This window comes from Phaethon lepturus, unplaced genomic scaffold, assembly GCF_000687285.1.
Source record: "Phaethon lepturus isolate BGI_N335 unplaced genomic scaffold, ASM68728v1 scaffold28728, whole genome shotgun sequence".
NCBI classification, from domain to species: Eukaryota; Metazoa; Chordata; class Aves; order Phaethontiformes; family Phaethontidae; genus Phaethon; species Phaethon lepturus.
This window is the reverse complement of record NW_010555983.1, coordinates 4965-21585: the sequence shown is the minus strand read 5'-3', so window position 1 is coordinate 21585 and position 16621 is coordinate 4965. Positions and strand designations below refer to the sequence as shown.

Sequence of the window (16621 nt, the reverse complement as noted above, 5' to 3'; positions counted from 1 at the left end):
CACTGCCCAGTGTAGAAAGATTTCACAAAACCAGAAGACAGTGGACTCTGCCATGGTGCTGACAGACCTAAAGATTAAAGTACTTCTAAATGTTGTGCCATGAAGGTCAGGGATTTGCACAGACTATACATCACAGAATCAGAGTAGTTTGGGTGGAAAGGGACCTTTAAAAGTCATCCAGTCCAATTTCCTGTAGTGTCAAGGGACAGCTCCAACTAGATCAGAGCCCATCCAACCTGACCTGGAATGTTTCCAGGGATGGGGCACCTACCACCTCTCTGGGCAACCTGGGCCAGGGGTTCACCACCTTCATTAGGAACAATGTCTTCCTTAGATCTAGGCTAAATCTGCCCTCTTTTAGTTTAAAACCATTACCCCTTGCCCTATCACTACAGGCCATGCTATAAAGTCTGTCCCCATCTTTCCTACAGGCCCCTTTAAGTACAGGAGGGCTGCAGTAAGGTCTCCCCAGAGATCCTTACCCTTTATATCACAAGCTTCTACTTGTGGGGGTTTTTTTTGCTCAAAGTCCATTAGGAATTTTTTTTGAAAGAGAATCCTGTGGGTATATAAGTATTTGTCAATGTTATAGCAGTAGCAAAACAAAATAATGCCCAGCCTCTTCTGTCTCAATTCTCGTAAGCTTAAAAATGGCAGTTTAGCATGAAACAGGTATGTTTAGAAAGAGATTTTTATTTAGTAAGTGTGTATGCAGCTTGATAGGTTTGTCATGTTACATGATGACAAAGGTACAACAGATAAAAAAGAAAAGCTTTTGTTTGCAGTCACGCAGTATGAAAAAGGTTTCTCAGCCTTAGCATGAGAACAGCTGGATTTTGTACATGCTTGTCCTTACTTCTTCTTTCTTGAGTAAGAGGCATCAGCATCCTGGAGCAAGAGTACGATATATCAGTATTTCCCCCCCATATTTAAGTCCTTCACCCACAGCGTTATTTTGCTTTGAAAGAGCTTGTGACAGTGGGCAGTTACAGTGGGGAAGTAGGAAGCTTTACAGTGCATGTGCCACCCTTATTTTTGCATTTCCTGCTTTTGGAGTACTTTGACATGGTGGGGGGGTGTACCAAGTTCAACAAAAGCACAGTAAGAAAAACACCATCTACCAAGCAGCACGCACATCGCTGCACGGCACATCCGTCTTCAGGGAAGTGACTGCGAGTGAAGAGCCCCAACAGGCAGGAGTATTGCTTAACGTACGTCTGGGAGGGGCTCAGATTACACACCTGATATAAAAACTAGCCACAACCAAGGCAGAGATTTTCAGCAGTCTTAATTCCAAGTTGCATTAAATAATTTACGCTACTGCCTTATAGCTCAGCTCTGCGTTAACGCCGAGTTCTGAACTTGCAGTCTGCCTGATGAAGATCAGAGCAAGGCCTTTGGCGCTAGAAGACGTACTGACTTCACTGTTCTGTGGTGTGACCGCACTGCAGTAATTCTAGACTACCAGGCATGCAGCAATGGAGTCTGGCCTGGCATCAGCTGCTAGAGAAGTAAGGAGGGAAAAAAGAAACAGATCCAAAATGCAATCCCAACATTCCCATGGCTGAAGAGTCTGTCAGCAGAGTTAAAAACAAAAAAAAAGCAAGCAAGCAAAGAGGAATAAACTTACTACTCCGCTCTTAAAATTCTGTATCCTCCTCTTGCCCATTCTGTTCATCAGCCACCAAGCCCAGGTGGGTGCATACTGCCAGAGGTAGCAAACGGCCAGATAGGGGTGGTCACTGATCCAAGCCTCTTTCAGGTCATTGGCCGTGCTCACCAGGGTCAGCCGGACGCAGCGGTCAGTTGGCATCTTGTGGGACTGATCGCCGCTGTTCTCTATGGACTGGAGGGGAGAAAGAGAGCATGAGGAGGGATTAGAACTGGACTTCTGTTTGGGGTAGAGAAAGTGTAAAGGGCCAGGCTCTGTGCCACAGACATACTTCTCCCAGCTTCTCCACTGTGCATAAGTAGAAGAACCCGGCCAGTACAGCAGAGGCTGTGGCTAGAGAACCCATGGAAAGACATGGACCTGTTGGAGTAAGTCCAGAGGAAGCCACAAAAATGACCAGAGGGGTGGAACAGCTGTGCTGTGAGAACAGGCTGAGAGAGTTGGGGTTGTTCAGCCTGGAAAGAGAAGGCTCCGGGGAGACCTTAGTGCAGCCTGCCAGTTCTTAAAGGGGGCCAGACTTTTTAGCAGGGCCTGTAGTGATAGGACAAGGGGTAATGGTTTTAAACAAAAAGAGGGCAGATTTAGACTAGATCTAAGCAAGACATTTTTGACAACAAGGGTGGTGAAACCCTGGCCCAGGTTGCCCAGAGAGGTGGTAGGTGCCCCATCCCTGGAAACATTCCAGGTCAGGTTGGACGGGGCTCTGAGCAACCTGATCTAGTTGGAGCTGTCCCTTCTCACTGCAGGGGGTTGGACTAGATGACCCTTAAAGGTCCCTTCCAACCCAAAGGATTCTGTGATCCCTTGCTATGCTAAGCCTCTAGTTCTTGGTGTGGGGACATGTAGCACCTTCTGTTAGCACACATGCTTAAATAAGGCACCTTTTTAATTAATGTCTCAATTGATGGGTCAAAGAAGGTTGAAAAAAATGGCTCTCCAAACTCTGTCCTGCTTCAGCATGGCTTCTGCTTTATCATGAAATAGATCTATCCATCAAAACAAGTAACCCATTCTGCAGCTGAGGGCTCCAAGAAATGGGAACATTCCTGTTCCCAGCTGCCTACCCCATTATATGCTACAGGTCACTCAGTAATCAAGTTAGTAGATGAGGCCACATTCCCCATTAACTTAAATATTCCTGCCAGCTCTGATCTGTGGGCAGCCATCTCAAACAAGAGAAAAGCAACAGGCTTCTTCACTGGCAGGGATGTCTTACTTGAAATCTTGTCCGCATGTATCGCTTGGAGGATGTAAGCCACAGGCCTGTGAATTTATACGCATTTCACTCCAGCAATAACAGACTGCTCTATCAATCTGTTCTTCTATTTCCCAGAGCAAAAGCAATTCTGGTCTAGATTCAGTCTTCCTCCTAGGTCTTTTGTCGTGCTGAAATCTGAGGAACTTGTTTTGCAAGTTTTCCAGATTGCTCAAAAAGTACATCTTTTCTTTCACAGAAGTATGAAGTTTTGGCAAGCCAAAAATCCTTTCAGAACTCGATTCAACAATGGGAGATTCGCCCCCCCCAACTGGTGCCTTATCCTGCACTTCAAATTGATTGAATTTAGGACAGATTACATTTTGATGTATCATAGTAGCATGTTTTGCCAGCTGCTTTGTTAGGCAGCCTTTATTAAAAGCAATGGTGCAGTTGGAAAGTTTTGTTTTTTCTCCTTGAACAATCACTAACAGGAAAAGAGCACATGCCTCACATCAGCTGACTCCAGTGGCTTTGCCAACAACAGTGTCAACCAAACAGGGGACATCGTGACTAAGGCAAACAAAAAGCTACCTGTGCAGAAAGGATAGTATTTTGCATGCAAAATTGTCTCCAGAAAATCCTGGCTTTTCCCCCAGAAGTGCAGCAGGGCAGCCGTACAGTAAATCTGACTAGACTTGGATTGTATGTGATGGAAGAGAGTAGGCATAACAATTCTCAAACTTTATTTTCATTTGATATGGGCTTGATACCACAACGGATTACAAGACCTGTTAGTTCCGCACCAATCAAAGCTTTTCTTGGCAAGAAGATGAGGTTAGTGTTTGCTAGGAGGAGAAAAAGAAAAGAAAACCATGAAAGGATCACTGGGCCTGCAGCGAAGTTGGATTTATTGCAACAGAATTGAGTCCTTACCTTTGCAAGATTCTCTGTGAAGACATTTTGTATGATCTTGGACTGTACAGGCCCTGGGCATATGTTGATAATACTTATCTCAGGGTAGTCAGTCAGCTCAGTCCGAAGAGAATTGAAAAAACCCTAAAAGAAAAGGCAATAATGTCATCTTCCTTTGCCATGTGTCTGCATGTAGCAACATCTAACTGACTACATATTTTCATACTAATTCTATGCTGTGAAGATAACTGTATTCCACTAAAAGCAATTCCTACTACTTCCTTTGTCTTTTCACATTCAATGGCTAATTTAAAATTTGTATCTGCAATTATAGACGTTGATACATAAATCACTAAGGAATCTATCCTTGACTTCTCAAATACACAATAATTTCTCAAAGCTACAGCCAGATTCTGCTGTCCCTGTACTGAGGACGAGCCTCACTGTTTTGGTAGTGGAAGTGCCACCAGTCGTAAGAACAGCAATTTTGCAGAAATTATCTTTTGCAGGTGAATTGCTCTTTGTGGTGAGATTAAAGATTTTAAATTGTTTCTACCGAGTAAGTGGCACTGGTTTTAGATAAGAGAAGGAGGAAAACTTTTCAGCACATTAAGAAGTCAAAGGTGCACACAGATATTTTAGGGGGTAATTCTGCATCACTGCATTCACTACAGAGTTTGAAAATTGCATCCACATAGATACTAATCTACGAGGAATATGCTACCAGTGTATCTAAGTTACACTATAATTACAAAAGCAGTTAGTATTTCTTTTCTTTAAGCTAACAGCATAGAAGTTTCCTTAATCTCTGTGGCAATTCACATTTGGACAGCAACTATTATGGGCAACATGACCAATGCAGGAAGGTGCTTTCTACTGAAGTTGCTGGTCAAGCACTGTAGAGCTAGGATTTAGCAAATACCGCGTTGTGTCTTATCTTTGACCTGGTTAACAACAGTTAACAACAGTTCCTGTAACACATGATTTTGTGTCACAACAGAGACGGAGTGACCACAGGGTGATAAACTTCCCCCACGGTAGTAAAAATTTGTAATTTGTACTCCCGTCCAGCTTGGGAAGAGGGCTGGCTGACCCAGAGCTCTGAACTAAAGTGCCACACAGGGCTAAAAATCAGTCAGCTGTGCTCCTGTCATGGCACAGAAGTAGTCAACTGGGGCAATCCACTAAAGCTAAGCCATGAGGTGCACACCGGTGCGCACCAGTGCACCCCTATAGCCAAGGACATGGACTCTAATTTCCCAATTGCTGGTGACTAATTCCAGCTTATAGATTGCACACAAGCTTTGCAATTACGTTCTGTAAAAACACTGACGAGGTATCTCAAGTTGTAAATACCTGCAGGCCCCATAACTGGTATCGGGTCTGTCACAGCATGTTATCAAAGCCTGGAGATGTGTAACTTCTAGAGGAGTAAATTCTAACATAAAGACACTTATATGCCCAGAAGTCTGCTTCTGGACACATCGGGAAGCAGATCTGCCACCCACCCAGTTGTTTTGGACTAAAAACCCAGGCCCTCCCCTAGATTACCTTCTGCCCTTGAGGAGCCTCCTCTGCCCCTGGTGCACACTTTCAGGTGTGGCACCAATACGGCTGTGCTTTATCCACCACTCTAGGCTAATGCTACAGCCCAGACCTGCACCTTCCCCATTTCCTCCTTTCTCCAAGGGGTCCCCTAGGTTGTGCGGTCCTGTCACAGAAGGTGTGCTGTCAGTCCAGCTGAGGAAAAAGTAACATGTAAGATGACACTAGACCCCAAAAGGGAGAAGGTGGCAGCGTGGGTCATGAGCCACTATGGGCCAGGGGACAACGTGGTACTGCCCCTTGTTCACACATGCGCTTTGGATGCTGTTCACCCAGCAATGACTGGAAGTCCAGGCTCTCCTAGAAATACAGCCTGAACAGCAGCCTACATGGCTATCTTCCCTCCTTTGGGCCATCATTAGTTATTCTATCGACGCTGAACTGCATGAGCAGGACAAAGCAGTAGCTTTCCCAGCCCACACTCCCTTATCTCTCCTGGGCGATTTGGTAAGAAACAGAACTGACTCCCATTTTGCCTGAAGGAGACAAACTCAAGACGTACTTCCAGGAGTCAAGGAGGTGGAAAGGTGTGTGTCTGGGAATGCTGTGATAGAAAGGAAACCAGAAACATTGCTCAGTCACTTGAAACAAAGCACCTACACCAGTTTAATTGCTGGGAGGCTTCTGGGATGCAAATTCTACCTAAAAATGGGCACCTGCCCGCAGTCCTGAGTAGCCACATGAAAGCACACAACAGTAGTCAGCCCTGTAGGCAACTTCTGACACTTCCTGCAGAGCGCGCTGCCTCTGGCACACTCCGCTCTCAGACTGCTGCTTCCCTACAAAGGGAGCCTTGCTGACCTGAGCAGGTTGCAAGACACCAAAAGCCAAGCATTGTCATTTTTGAAGACCCTGTCTGCACGGTAGCTGGCCACAGGGCTGCTGAGGCTTTTTCCCCCAGAGTGCTGTTTGAGTAGCACTGTCAAAGTCGGTACCATTTCATTAAAGGGTCACACAGCCTGTAAACATGAAATGCCTGTAGCCAGAGATGACAGCGAGCTCCTGTTTCTGCTCTGTGGCCATTCTGCTATCCCCCTCCATCTCGAGAGGTTCGTGTGGCCTCTCCTTCCCTAGTGGGGAAGAGGTGCAGTCTTCACCAGCAACACAGGATGGCCAGGGCACTTGCTCAGCTGAAGTCCTGGCTGACACGTGCTGAAAAGAGCCTCTTCAAGACCAGAATCTTACATACTCTCAGTCCCCTGTGGGGGCTCTATCTACAGTATATACAGGTCCTCTAATTCCAGCACTTATCTTGTCTTAGACATCCAAAGATAGCTGGTATGAAATTCCTCCACTTCCTCCCAGAGGACAAGCTTAAAATTCCTAAGAAAGAAAAGAAAGTGCTCTCTTCTTTAAATTCAGGCAGGAGCAGCCCCTGATCCCAGGAGCAGCAAAGGAACAGAAGTGCAAGGGGAAAAATCTGAGCGTTTCCACCAAGCCCAGATGGAAGCCAGCTCTGACATGCAGACACAGGATCTGTGGAACATGAACTGCTTTAAGACAACTCTGGGCTTTTCCAGTTTAGTGACCAAATCCTAGAAGGTGCAGAAGGTGGCAAGGCTGACCTGACTTCTACTATGACAGAAACATTTAGAAACTCCCCTCATGACCAGAGGCTGAGCAAAGAGAGTAACGGTTGCTGCTCAGTGCAGTCCATGTGCTTATTAGACAAGTTGCTGATTAAAGAACATTTTGAAGGCCACCATTTCCAACTCACTCTGCATGCCACCAATTATATGAACTACAACTAGAGGAATGGCACATGATGTCCATCAGCATCATCACACTAGGCGAGAAACTACATCAGTCAGATGGAGACTCCTGTGGACTTGGCTCATGCTCTTACAGCACTCCCAGAACTGAAATGAAGGGTAATTTAATGAGTAGAATGTCGTTATGAAGAATTCCAACTGACATGAATCAAAGCATGACTGTTTCAAGAACAAATTTTAATTCTTATCAGAATTCCTTCCTTCTTCCTCCAACTGCCATTTAAAAGAAATAAAAAAAACGCACCACACCAGAACAAAAGGAGGGACTTTAAAAAAAAAAGTATAATTAAGATTGCAGCATTAATTGTGTCACTTGTGGTAGACCCCAAGGCATGAATTTAAAAAAACACAAAAACTGATAGGCTCAAATTTGGCGACCAAAACACAATCTTCATTTCAAGATGATCTTAAAATACCTATCTGAAGAGGACTGTCATTCCTACAGACTTCCTTTAACTGAACTGTACTGGTGAAGTTTGGTATTTCACAACAGCATTTCTATTTCTTGGGGGTTTCATGCCCACATCTAGCCCTAACTCCAGACTGACAAGAGACTCTCAGACAGTCTTTTTGCAATCTACATTGCAAATCACATGTTTTAACACCTGCAATTAGTACTTGCAGAATTACTGTGAAAGAAACAAGAAAGGATGTTTGGAGTCTGGCCTGGTTATTAAGCAGAGGCAGAAGCTAACAGAGATATAAGCAGTTCAGTTAGCTTATTTTTAATTAATCCACAAACTTTAGTAAACTATCTCCTTAAAGCTTCTTCCATGTTCTCAATCTTAACATGAGATTCAGAGTTCTGAGAATTTTTAAAGCATCACATGAATTCCTTATGCTCTGCAACTAATTAGCCATGCTTAGACCAACTACACCACACCCAAAAGATAATTCAACTGGAAGAACACTTAATAAATAAAGGAGTGTAACTTAAACCAAAAGCTGGCCTCTAACAGGCAATTTCATTGTCAACAACAGATCTCTCCCCATCACCAACTGTGAACTTTTTATTAGTAGAGACCTGCCACTGTCTCCTACAACTTCTTTCTTTCAAGTGCCCAGTGGCTTTGCAGTGTCAGCCATTTGCTATATTTTTGTTGCTGTTAGTCAAATTGTCAAAAAGATACTGATCCCATAGTTTAAGCAAAGTTATTTACTCTGTTTATGTGCTTAAATCCAAGTAGGGAGTAAGAAAGTGCCAGTTTTTTAAACCATCACTGAGCACAGCTGAAGTTTATTTTACTGACAACAAAATGTACATTAGCAGGAAGTCAAGCAGTGGTGAAAGACAAGTATGTCTAAATAAATTTACTAGTTAAACAGATGATTCCTCAATGATACAGGCTTTTTTTTCCTCAGATACTTTTCTGAGCTGTTCTTTCATGTTTTTCTACACAAGTGAGACTGCTTTCAAGAACTCTTTCCAAGCAATATTAAAAGTTAAGTGTTAGGCAGAAGGTAACTTCCTAAGACACTATGAGCTGCCAGTTCTTCACACCACAGCAAGATTCAGAACTGTTGGGAAGATTTGTTCACATGTTCCCAGCTAGATCAGGAATTCTCATTTCTCCGAGTACTCTGCTTTACCACTCACTGTTCTCGCTTTACTGTCCTAAAGATTTCCGGTAGTCTTAGAACTCTCACCAGTGACTTTTCCACCATAACTGAATTAAGAGGAGAACATCAGTGCTCCTATATGCAATGGAATAATCCTCTGATTTAGGTATCCCTTCATCTGAAGGCCAGAGGCTAAGGTCTTGTGTTTCACATCGGAATTTAACTACGTAGTGTTTAGGCCCAACTAAGATGGCATCTGGATTTTAGTCAAGAAAATAAATCTACACCAGGAGCTGAGATATTTCACATTTCAGAGCAAATTAATTCTAAAGGACTTTCAAAACCTGAGGAAGTTACATATGCTGTGTGCAATTTCAGGTGTTTTCTGCACAGAATGTAGTCTGCTACGGCACTAACTGATGCTGGTCTATTACGCAACAAGACTTAATTAGTCTCAGAAATTTAACTTACCTGCAGAGCATGCTTGCTGGCACAGTATCCAGAGGCAAGAGGAGCTCCCATGATACCCATCACACTGCTCACAGTAACAATCTTTCCTTTCTTCCTTTGGATCATGTGATTCAGGACATGTTTTGTTAAAGAGATTGTACCCAGGTAGTTGAGTTCTATTATGGCACTGTAGACATCCAGGTTTGTATCCACAAACAGAGAGCGCTGGGAACGTCCACCATTGTTGACCAAAACATCAATCTCAGGAAAGACACAATGATAAATTAACATTAAACATTTCCTTTAATACTGGCACGTCCTCAGGCAATTGTTAACTGACTGTTCTCTTCCCCTCTGGTGGTGTCTCTGCCATACACAAGTAAGATGTATCAGCTGCTGAAGAAGTTTCAGCAGTTGCTCTCCCCCACTAAACTCCTCCTTTGAAGTGAGGGCTGGCTAAATTTGAGCTGAGTCAACAAAACAGGAACAGTGTTTGATGCCAAACAAGGTTAACTCCTAGTACAGGAACACTGGCAGCTGGAAAGTTGTTTTCCACACAACATTTTTGAACCCTACTGCACTCTAGCAAATAACACTTAACGTTCAGGTCCTGCAGGGTAACCTCTGAAAATACATATTACGCAAAACCAGAAACCAACTAGAGTAAAGAACAGAAGAAACAAATCTAGTGCCATAATTTCACTGTGAAACTAAAATATCAGATGTGGACTAAAGGCCTAGCTTGAAGCTTTGCACATTGCACTTATGTTAGTTAGATCTAATGTTAGTTAGATCCAACTACTATTGTTTTATCTCTGTACTCTGGACTAGCAATCTAGAAAACTATGTACAAAACAAGGAAAACAATTGTGCCCATTGTCCAGTTTTGTCCCATATGGCTCTGAACCCAAATTACATGCATTACTGAAACTACAAAATAAAGGTTCTGATTTTCACACACAATTTTAAGCCCTAAATATATAGCTGAGGATTCCCCCAGCTGATCCAGACATTCAGTGACATCACAAAGTGAATTTTTAGTTCTTGGCAATGACCAGTGATTATTGGCTCATTTCTGCATCTCTGCGAAGCCTGCTGAAACCCAGAAGCAAGCAACACAAGGGATGAGAATTAAGGTACTTTTGGGCATGTTTAATACTGAAACTTAAGCAAAATGTAGATACTGGTGAATTTACCATATGATAGAAGTGAAATATGAACATAAATGCAAGGACAGGAGATAGAGAAAAATAAGTTCAACCCCAGAAGCACACCTTACCTTGCCAAAATGCTTAAGAACACTGTTGGTTGCAGCTTCATGAGAGCTTCTATCAGTCAAGTCAAGACGCAGAACAAGAATATCTTTTTCACTCAAGTTGCTAATCTCTAAAAACAACCATAAAGTGAATGGGAACCAATAAGATTGCTCACATAACAATTGTGGGAAATGTAGTATGTTTTTAAAGACCCCATTTTCACTAAAAAGATACCAAGAAACAGTAACATTAAGTTGGAAATAAAATGCTTGCTTTGTTTTCCTTTTGCTCTCCATTTTTGATCTGTTCCTACCAAGTCTCTCTTTTCTCAGCATTATAGTTTTGCTTGTGAAAAGCTTGACTGTAGCACAATGTAGACAATTCAGTTCTCCAAAGAAATTGCAGTAGTTGGGAGTAACATGAAACAGGATTATTCGGTAATAAAATTTTTCACTGAGCCATTCAGAAGCACAGCATATTGGCAGCCTTGACACTTTGCTTGTATGTTAACTGGTCAAGCATGTTTATTCCTGACCATAGGACTAGTACAATTTAGACCCAAAACACAATGTATATGCCTGAGTAGCTATGAGGCAAAGTCTAGAGAAGCTAGATTATTGGAGGAGGTAGAAGAAGGTTTTTGTTTAACTGACAGCTTTTAATATACCCATCTCCTGAAATAAGTGTCAGCTGTCATCAAGTTCAAGCCTTCATGTTGCGAGTCTCTACCACTGTCTCCTCAGAACAACTGACCTTTTCCATAGAAGTATTTTTGATTTGTTACCCTGGGGTTTTGGGGAAGATGAATCACAAAAATATGTTCGTCTTTTCAGGTTTTTTTAACTACATAACATGATTTTTTTACTTTATTTATATTAGTTTGATAGTGCTATTTTTGTTTCTAAATTGATTCCTAGCCACAACTAAGTGTACCTGCTCCCCTTTAACCAGCTGCTCTCTTTAGAGAGCCTAAGGCTCTGATCTTTTAATTACTACTTCTTGCATATACAGCTAAGGTTGAACTTTGACTTTACAGTGATGTACAAATAAGGAGGTTACTTAAATCCCTAAGTTGCCTCTGTTCAAAGGTCACTAGTATTTAGGCTACTGGTTATAATAAACCCATCTGTCTGGTTTTAAGCTACCAGTATTTCCATTTATTGCTCACTCCAACCCTTCCATGTGCATTTTCCCCTCCATTTCTTCCAGAAAGACAGCAGCAAAATCCATGTAGTTTAAACTACCCTGTCAGAGACACACCTCTATCTCATGCTCCCTCAAGCAGATTTACACAGTTGAAGCCTACGGAGATGTGGAGTGTTTCTGCTGTGGATTAACAAGACCACACGGTCAACCCAACCAAGAAAGCTGCATGGCAGGGAAGAAAAAAGTGGAGGAAGAGATACAGACTGCTGATAAGGAAGGAAGTGCTCTTTTATATGATGTAAGAAACTTCTGACTTCAGGAAATACCAAAGCAGAGGCCTAGTTCTTGTTTTGGGGCAATCGGTAGTTCCAGTCTGATTTCCACCCACCAAAGCACTCAGACCATACATTTCTGTCAGCTACCTTACTTCTTTTCTAGGGTGAGGAATCCTTGCTCTAGTCACCCCTCATAGACAGCTTTCACAAAACTTAAAACACTCTTGCTACCCTTTTTCTAAACCTCTTCTACCATCCACCAGTACCCTTGTTTTTCTGGCAGATGACCAGAACTGTATGCAGTGTTGAAGGCATGTACATGTCCCAATTCATACAGTGTCAGAATTACGTTCTCCAGTCCTTTTACTAATATCCCCTAATATTCCATCTCCTTTTTTGGCCACTACCAAACTGATGTTTTTAAGGGAACAATCACGATAATCCAGAAAAAACACTTGGTCCAAGTGCGAGACCTTAGTTTAGACTTCATCGTTTTGCACAACTGTTAAACACACGTTAGTTAACATCCTTCAGTGAAGTGTCTCCAGCTGCAAAGTGAACTGCACATGGCCACCAGCATTCGGATGCAACATATCTGAAACTGAGTGCTCAAAGCTCAGTCTATCCAGAACAAAGGCCACTTTCACACAGCAGTGTGTATCTTGTGGAGGTCTGAAAAAGTCTCCTTACACAGCAGCTTTACAATACAGGGCTTCGGGTCAGGATCAAACTGCCCAGCCACCAAGCAGCAGGTCTTCTGACATTTCTCTTACCAAGCAATCATGGGCTGCTGCTTCCCTATTGCGGGTTCATTAAGTTCTAGTTACTTTTTAACTAAAACATGGTTACAATCACCCAAAGCCAACTTGTTTTTTGAAAGACAGCTGCCTAAGTAATCCTCACTGAGAATAGTATTTTGTTGTGACATCAAGCCTGCCCCTCCTTCCCCTAGGAACCCCTCCAGTATTTCGGATCAACAACTCTTTTCAATACATGTTAATCCAAGACAACAGTTTCTCATAACATGACAAACACTACTACTCAGCACAGGCCCTTTATTTACCAGTTCTTCAGCATTTCAGCTTCTTTCATTTCTATCTGCTATAATGTCCTTTAACAGAACATGAGCTCTTAGCAGAGGCTGGACAACATGACCTCCTGAGGTCCACTCCAACCTCAATCACTGTATAATTCTATAATTTATAGATTGTCTTTTATTCATATTTAAATCATATTTAAGCATTGTCCAAACAAGAAACACCACCCCATCTCCTCTTTTTTTTTTTTTTTTTTTTTTTTTTAGGGCTTTTGAGAGACAACAGCCTCCAATGTTACTAGTGAATTCAATTCATGTTGCAGAGAGTATTTGGGGGAAATAAAGAAGCCACTTACAAGAATTATCTAAGTTAAACAAGTTGTTTTCTCTCCCTCCTGCAGAAGTGCAATGAAGCATTGAGTTGGCATACACATGACTCAACAGGTATTAACATAGCTTTTACAGTACTTTCCTTCTCTCTCTCCTTCAGCTTTTAAGCAGTGCAGAATGCATGAACATGCATCACAGGGTGGTGTCTCTAAACTGTCAACAGGATATATGCGCTTGTTTCTGACATTAATATCCAAATTATCAGGTTACGTTGCTGCTCTCTATAGCATCTACAGCAGGCATGTTAAAGCCTATTAGCTCCAATTATGCCATATAATTCAGCCAAATTCAAGCTGATGTTACATGTTGCAGGTCAATCTTAATCCATCCCACGCTACTCAAACCTTACAGAATACTCTTGAACTCAATTGCAAAAAGAAAACATGCAGGTGGAAGCAGGGACAAGCCACCCAGGAAGCACATGGACCCACTGCCCAAGCATGCAGGGATGGAATCAGGAAGATCAAAGCTCAGATGGAGTTGAAACTGGTAAGGAATGGGAAAGGCAACAAGGGCTTCACAGGTACAGCACCAACAAAAAGCAAGCCAAAGACAGAGTGAGCTCACTGCTGAAAAGCGATGGTGATGAAGTGATGAAGGGCACAGAAAAACATGAGGTATTCATTGCCTTCTTCGCCTTAGTGTTCACTGGCAAGATCTCCTCTCGGGTCTCCCACACTCCTGGGGCTAGACTCTGGTGAAAAGAAATACTACCAACATCAGTGGAAGACCAAGTGAGGGCCAAATTGCACGTATAAGCAGGGCAATATATACACATGCAAGATTTACAAAAGCTGACCAATCTCACTCATCTTTGGAAGGTACTTGGCAAGTGGAGTAGCTCCCCAGTGACTGGAACAAACCAAATGTCACACAGCTCAACCTCAGTCCTTGGGAAAATTATGTGGCAATTCCTCCTGAAAGCAATTTCCAAGTATGTGAAGGACAAGAAGGTAACTGGGAAAAGCCATCATAGATTTAGCATGGACATATACTGCCTGACCAACTTAATTGCTTTTTGTGATGAGATGACTGGCTCTGTGGACAAGGAGATAGCAGTGGATGTTGTTTACCTTGACAATGTAGCTTTCTATGTTGTCTTCCATAGCATCCTTGAAACTGTGTTAGGGAAATACGAGGGGTCTGGATGAGTAGATTACAATGCAAGTGAAAAACAGGGCTGGATCACCAGACCCGAAGAGTAGCAACCAACCATTCAAAGTGGTAACCCTCCATGATCAATATCTTAATACCTTCATTAATGACTCAGATAATAGGATGAAACACAGGTTTTCAGCCAATTTTCAGTTAACATTCAAAGGAGCAGTTGCTATAGTGGAGGAGAGGACTGCCATTCAGAGGCATCTTAACAAGCTATAAGAACAGTCTGACAAACCTCATTAAGCTCAACAAAGCCAAAGGCAAAATTTCACACCTGGGACAGAATAATGCAATGCAGTACTGCAGGCCGACAGCCAAATGGCTGGGTATCAGGTCTCCAAACAAGACCTGAGGTTGTGATGGAGGACAACAGCAAGTTGAACGTAAGTCAGCAATTAGCTCTGGCAATTACAAATGCTAATGGGCTGCTCTAACAAGAGCAGACTGAGGGAAGTGATTTTTAAGTGCCTCTACATAGCACTCTAAGACTGCATCTAGAGTACTGCGTCCAATTTTGAACCTCCTACTTCAAGGCAAATGCTGATAAACAGGAAATAGTGTAGCATAGAGTCACTAAGATGGTTGAGGGGGGGGTAGTGCACATAATAATCAAGGAAAGGGGTGGAAAGCAGGGTTTACATAGCCTTGAGAAGACAAGGATAAGAGGGGAAGTGGGCCCAATTACTCTCTTCTGCTACTTAAAGGCTGGCTATAGTTACTCCGTATTTTCTATGTTATTGAACAGTTTCCAGTATTCCTACTAATCTGACCTATAGTTAGAATAAATTTCAGTAGCATATACTTGCACAACACATGGCTACATGAGACTTTAAAGCTCATATATGCCACAGCTAAGACATTCACAGGATCACTTAAAGTTGGCAGAGGCAGAAATCACCTCAGATAAATCTGTATTCTTGGTTCACACCAGTTGAAATAATTTTTCTGATTATTCCTTAGCACAGCGCACTCTCATATAAGTGTTGCCTTATGGATAAAGGAAAATATCCAAAATATCCACTGGAAAATGGATATTGAGGATTATGGCTCCTGCCAGCCTATCCAGTGTTATCAGTTTTGCAATGACAACAAACGGCCGCAGACGCACATGTACTTGCATACTTTTACTGACCACTAAACATTGCATCATATGGCATTGGAATTTTGCCATGATTACCACTTAACCACACTGTCATCTTATGTCCCTTGCTTCTTTTTGAAGATAACTATTTAAGTGACTGCTTTTTTTAAGCATCAGAAAATAGAAACAAGGATTTGTGAGTTTTTGAAAGCTCCTTAACAGATTTTAGAGTACCCTGCTGCAATGTTTAGATTTCTAGAAATGTTTAGGTGCTAACCCAAACCAAACATTTCATTATTCACTAGCACACATTCCAAGGTAGACTGTGGACATTCTATCAACATTAACAGGAATGAACTGTCAGTGTGATAATGTACTCAGTATAAAATACCTCATACTGAGCCATGGAGGATAAATAGTCTGAAAGAGGCACAGCATTAATCATGTTCAACACCTCTATCTATCAGTGTGAATTCACTGTCTATCCCTCTCGCTGTCAAGCCAGAAAACAGAAGGGAAAAGAGAAACAGGAGGAATGAAGCCAGACTACTGGCTCAGCAGGCGTATGAAAGACAACTGGAATAGTTAAACATACTGCTTCACATTTGTTCCTCTTGATCTACAGGAAATTCTTTCTTGCACTTGCTCAGAACAACTTTTTCTGAACATTTCTATTCATTCCTTTTCCAACGAGGAAAGCCAGTCGTCAGTCTGACTGTAATATGCACAAACCTGAAGGAAAACAACTTCTCAGTAGCATGCAGCTACACGGTTTGGGTCTTAATTGGATCATACCCCTCAGATTGTTTCCTCCATTTCCCACTGTATTTATTCTCTTTCTTAACCTAGTATCTTACAAGACCACCTGCAATTGATAATGAGATTTTTAGGTAACACTGGCTTATGAAAGAATTCATAATGCAAGCCTACACAAAGGCTTCTCATTCACAAAAAGAAAATGCCAACTTCAAACTAACAGTGAAGCTAGGTATAAAGTTGACTTTCATCGTAAAACTTATTCCTGCGATATGTGGATTAGTACTTCTGTGGCACCTCCATCACAGCAAGAGTGGAACTGTTGACATGAAGTAGTAAGTTGTACTTACG

The 16621-nt window shown here is 42.2% G+C and overlaps 1 protein-coding gene across 1 annotated transcript in view; it reads right to left on the bottom strand.

Annotated features, from left to right (window-relative positions):
- Positions 1 to 675: 675 nt before the first annotated feature.
- The window catches only part of DHRS7 (dehydrogenase/reductase (SDR family) member 7), a 16821-nt gene continuing 875 nt past the window's right edge, over positions 676 to 16621 (bottom strand). Inside the window, exons 3-8 of the mRNA XM_010292346.1 lie at positions 12078 to 12104; positions 10449 to 10548; positions 9191 to 9430; positions 3804 to 3926; positions 1631 to 1846; positions 676 to 888 (exon numbers count right to left, since the gene is read on the bottom strand). Coding sequence (XP_010290648.1) covers positions 853 to 888; positions 1631 to 1846; positions 3804 to 3926; positions 9191 to 9430; positions 10449 to 10548; positions 12078 to 12104 — 742 coding nt within the window. The 3' untranslated portion in view covers positions 676 to 852. The remainder of the gene's footprint in view (positions 889 to 1630; positions 1847 to 3803; positions 3927 to 9190; positions 9431 to 10448; positions 10549 to 12077; positions 12105 to 16621) is intronic.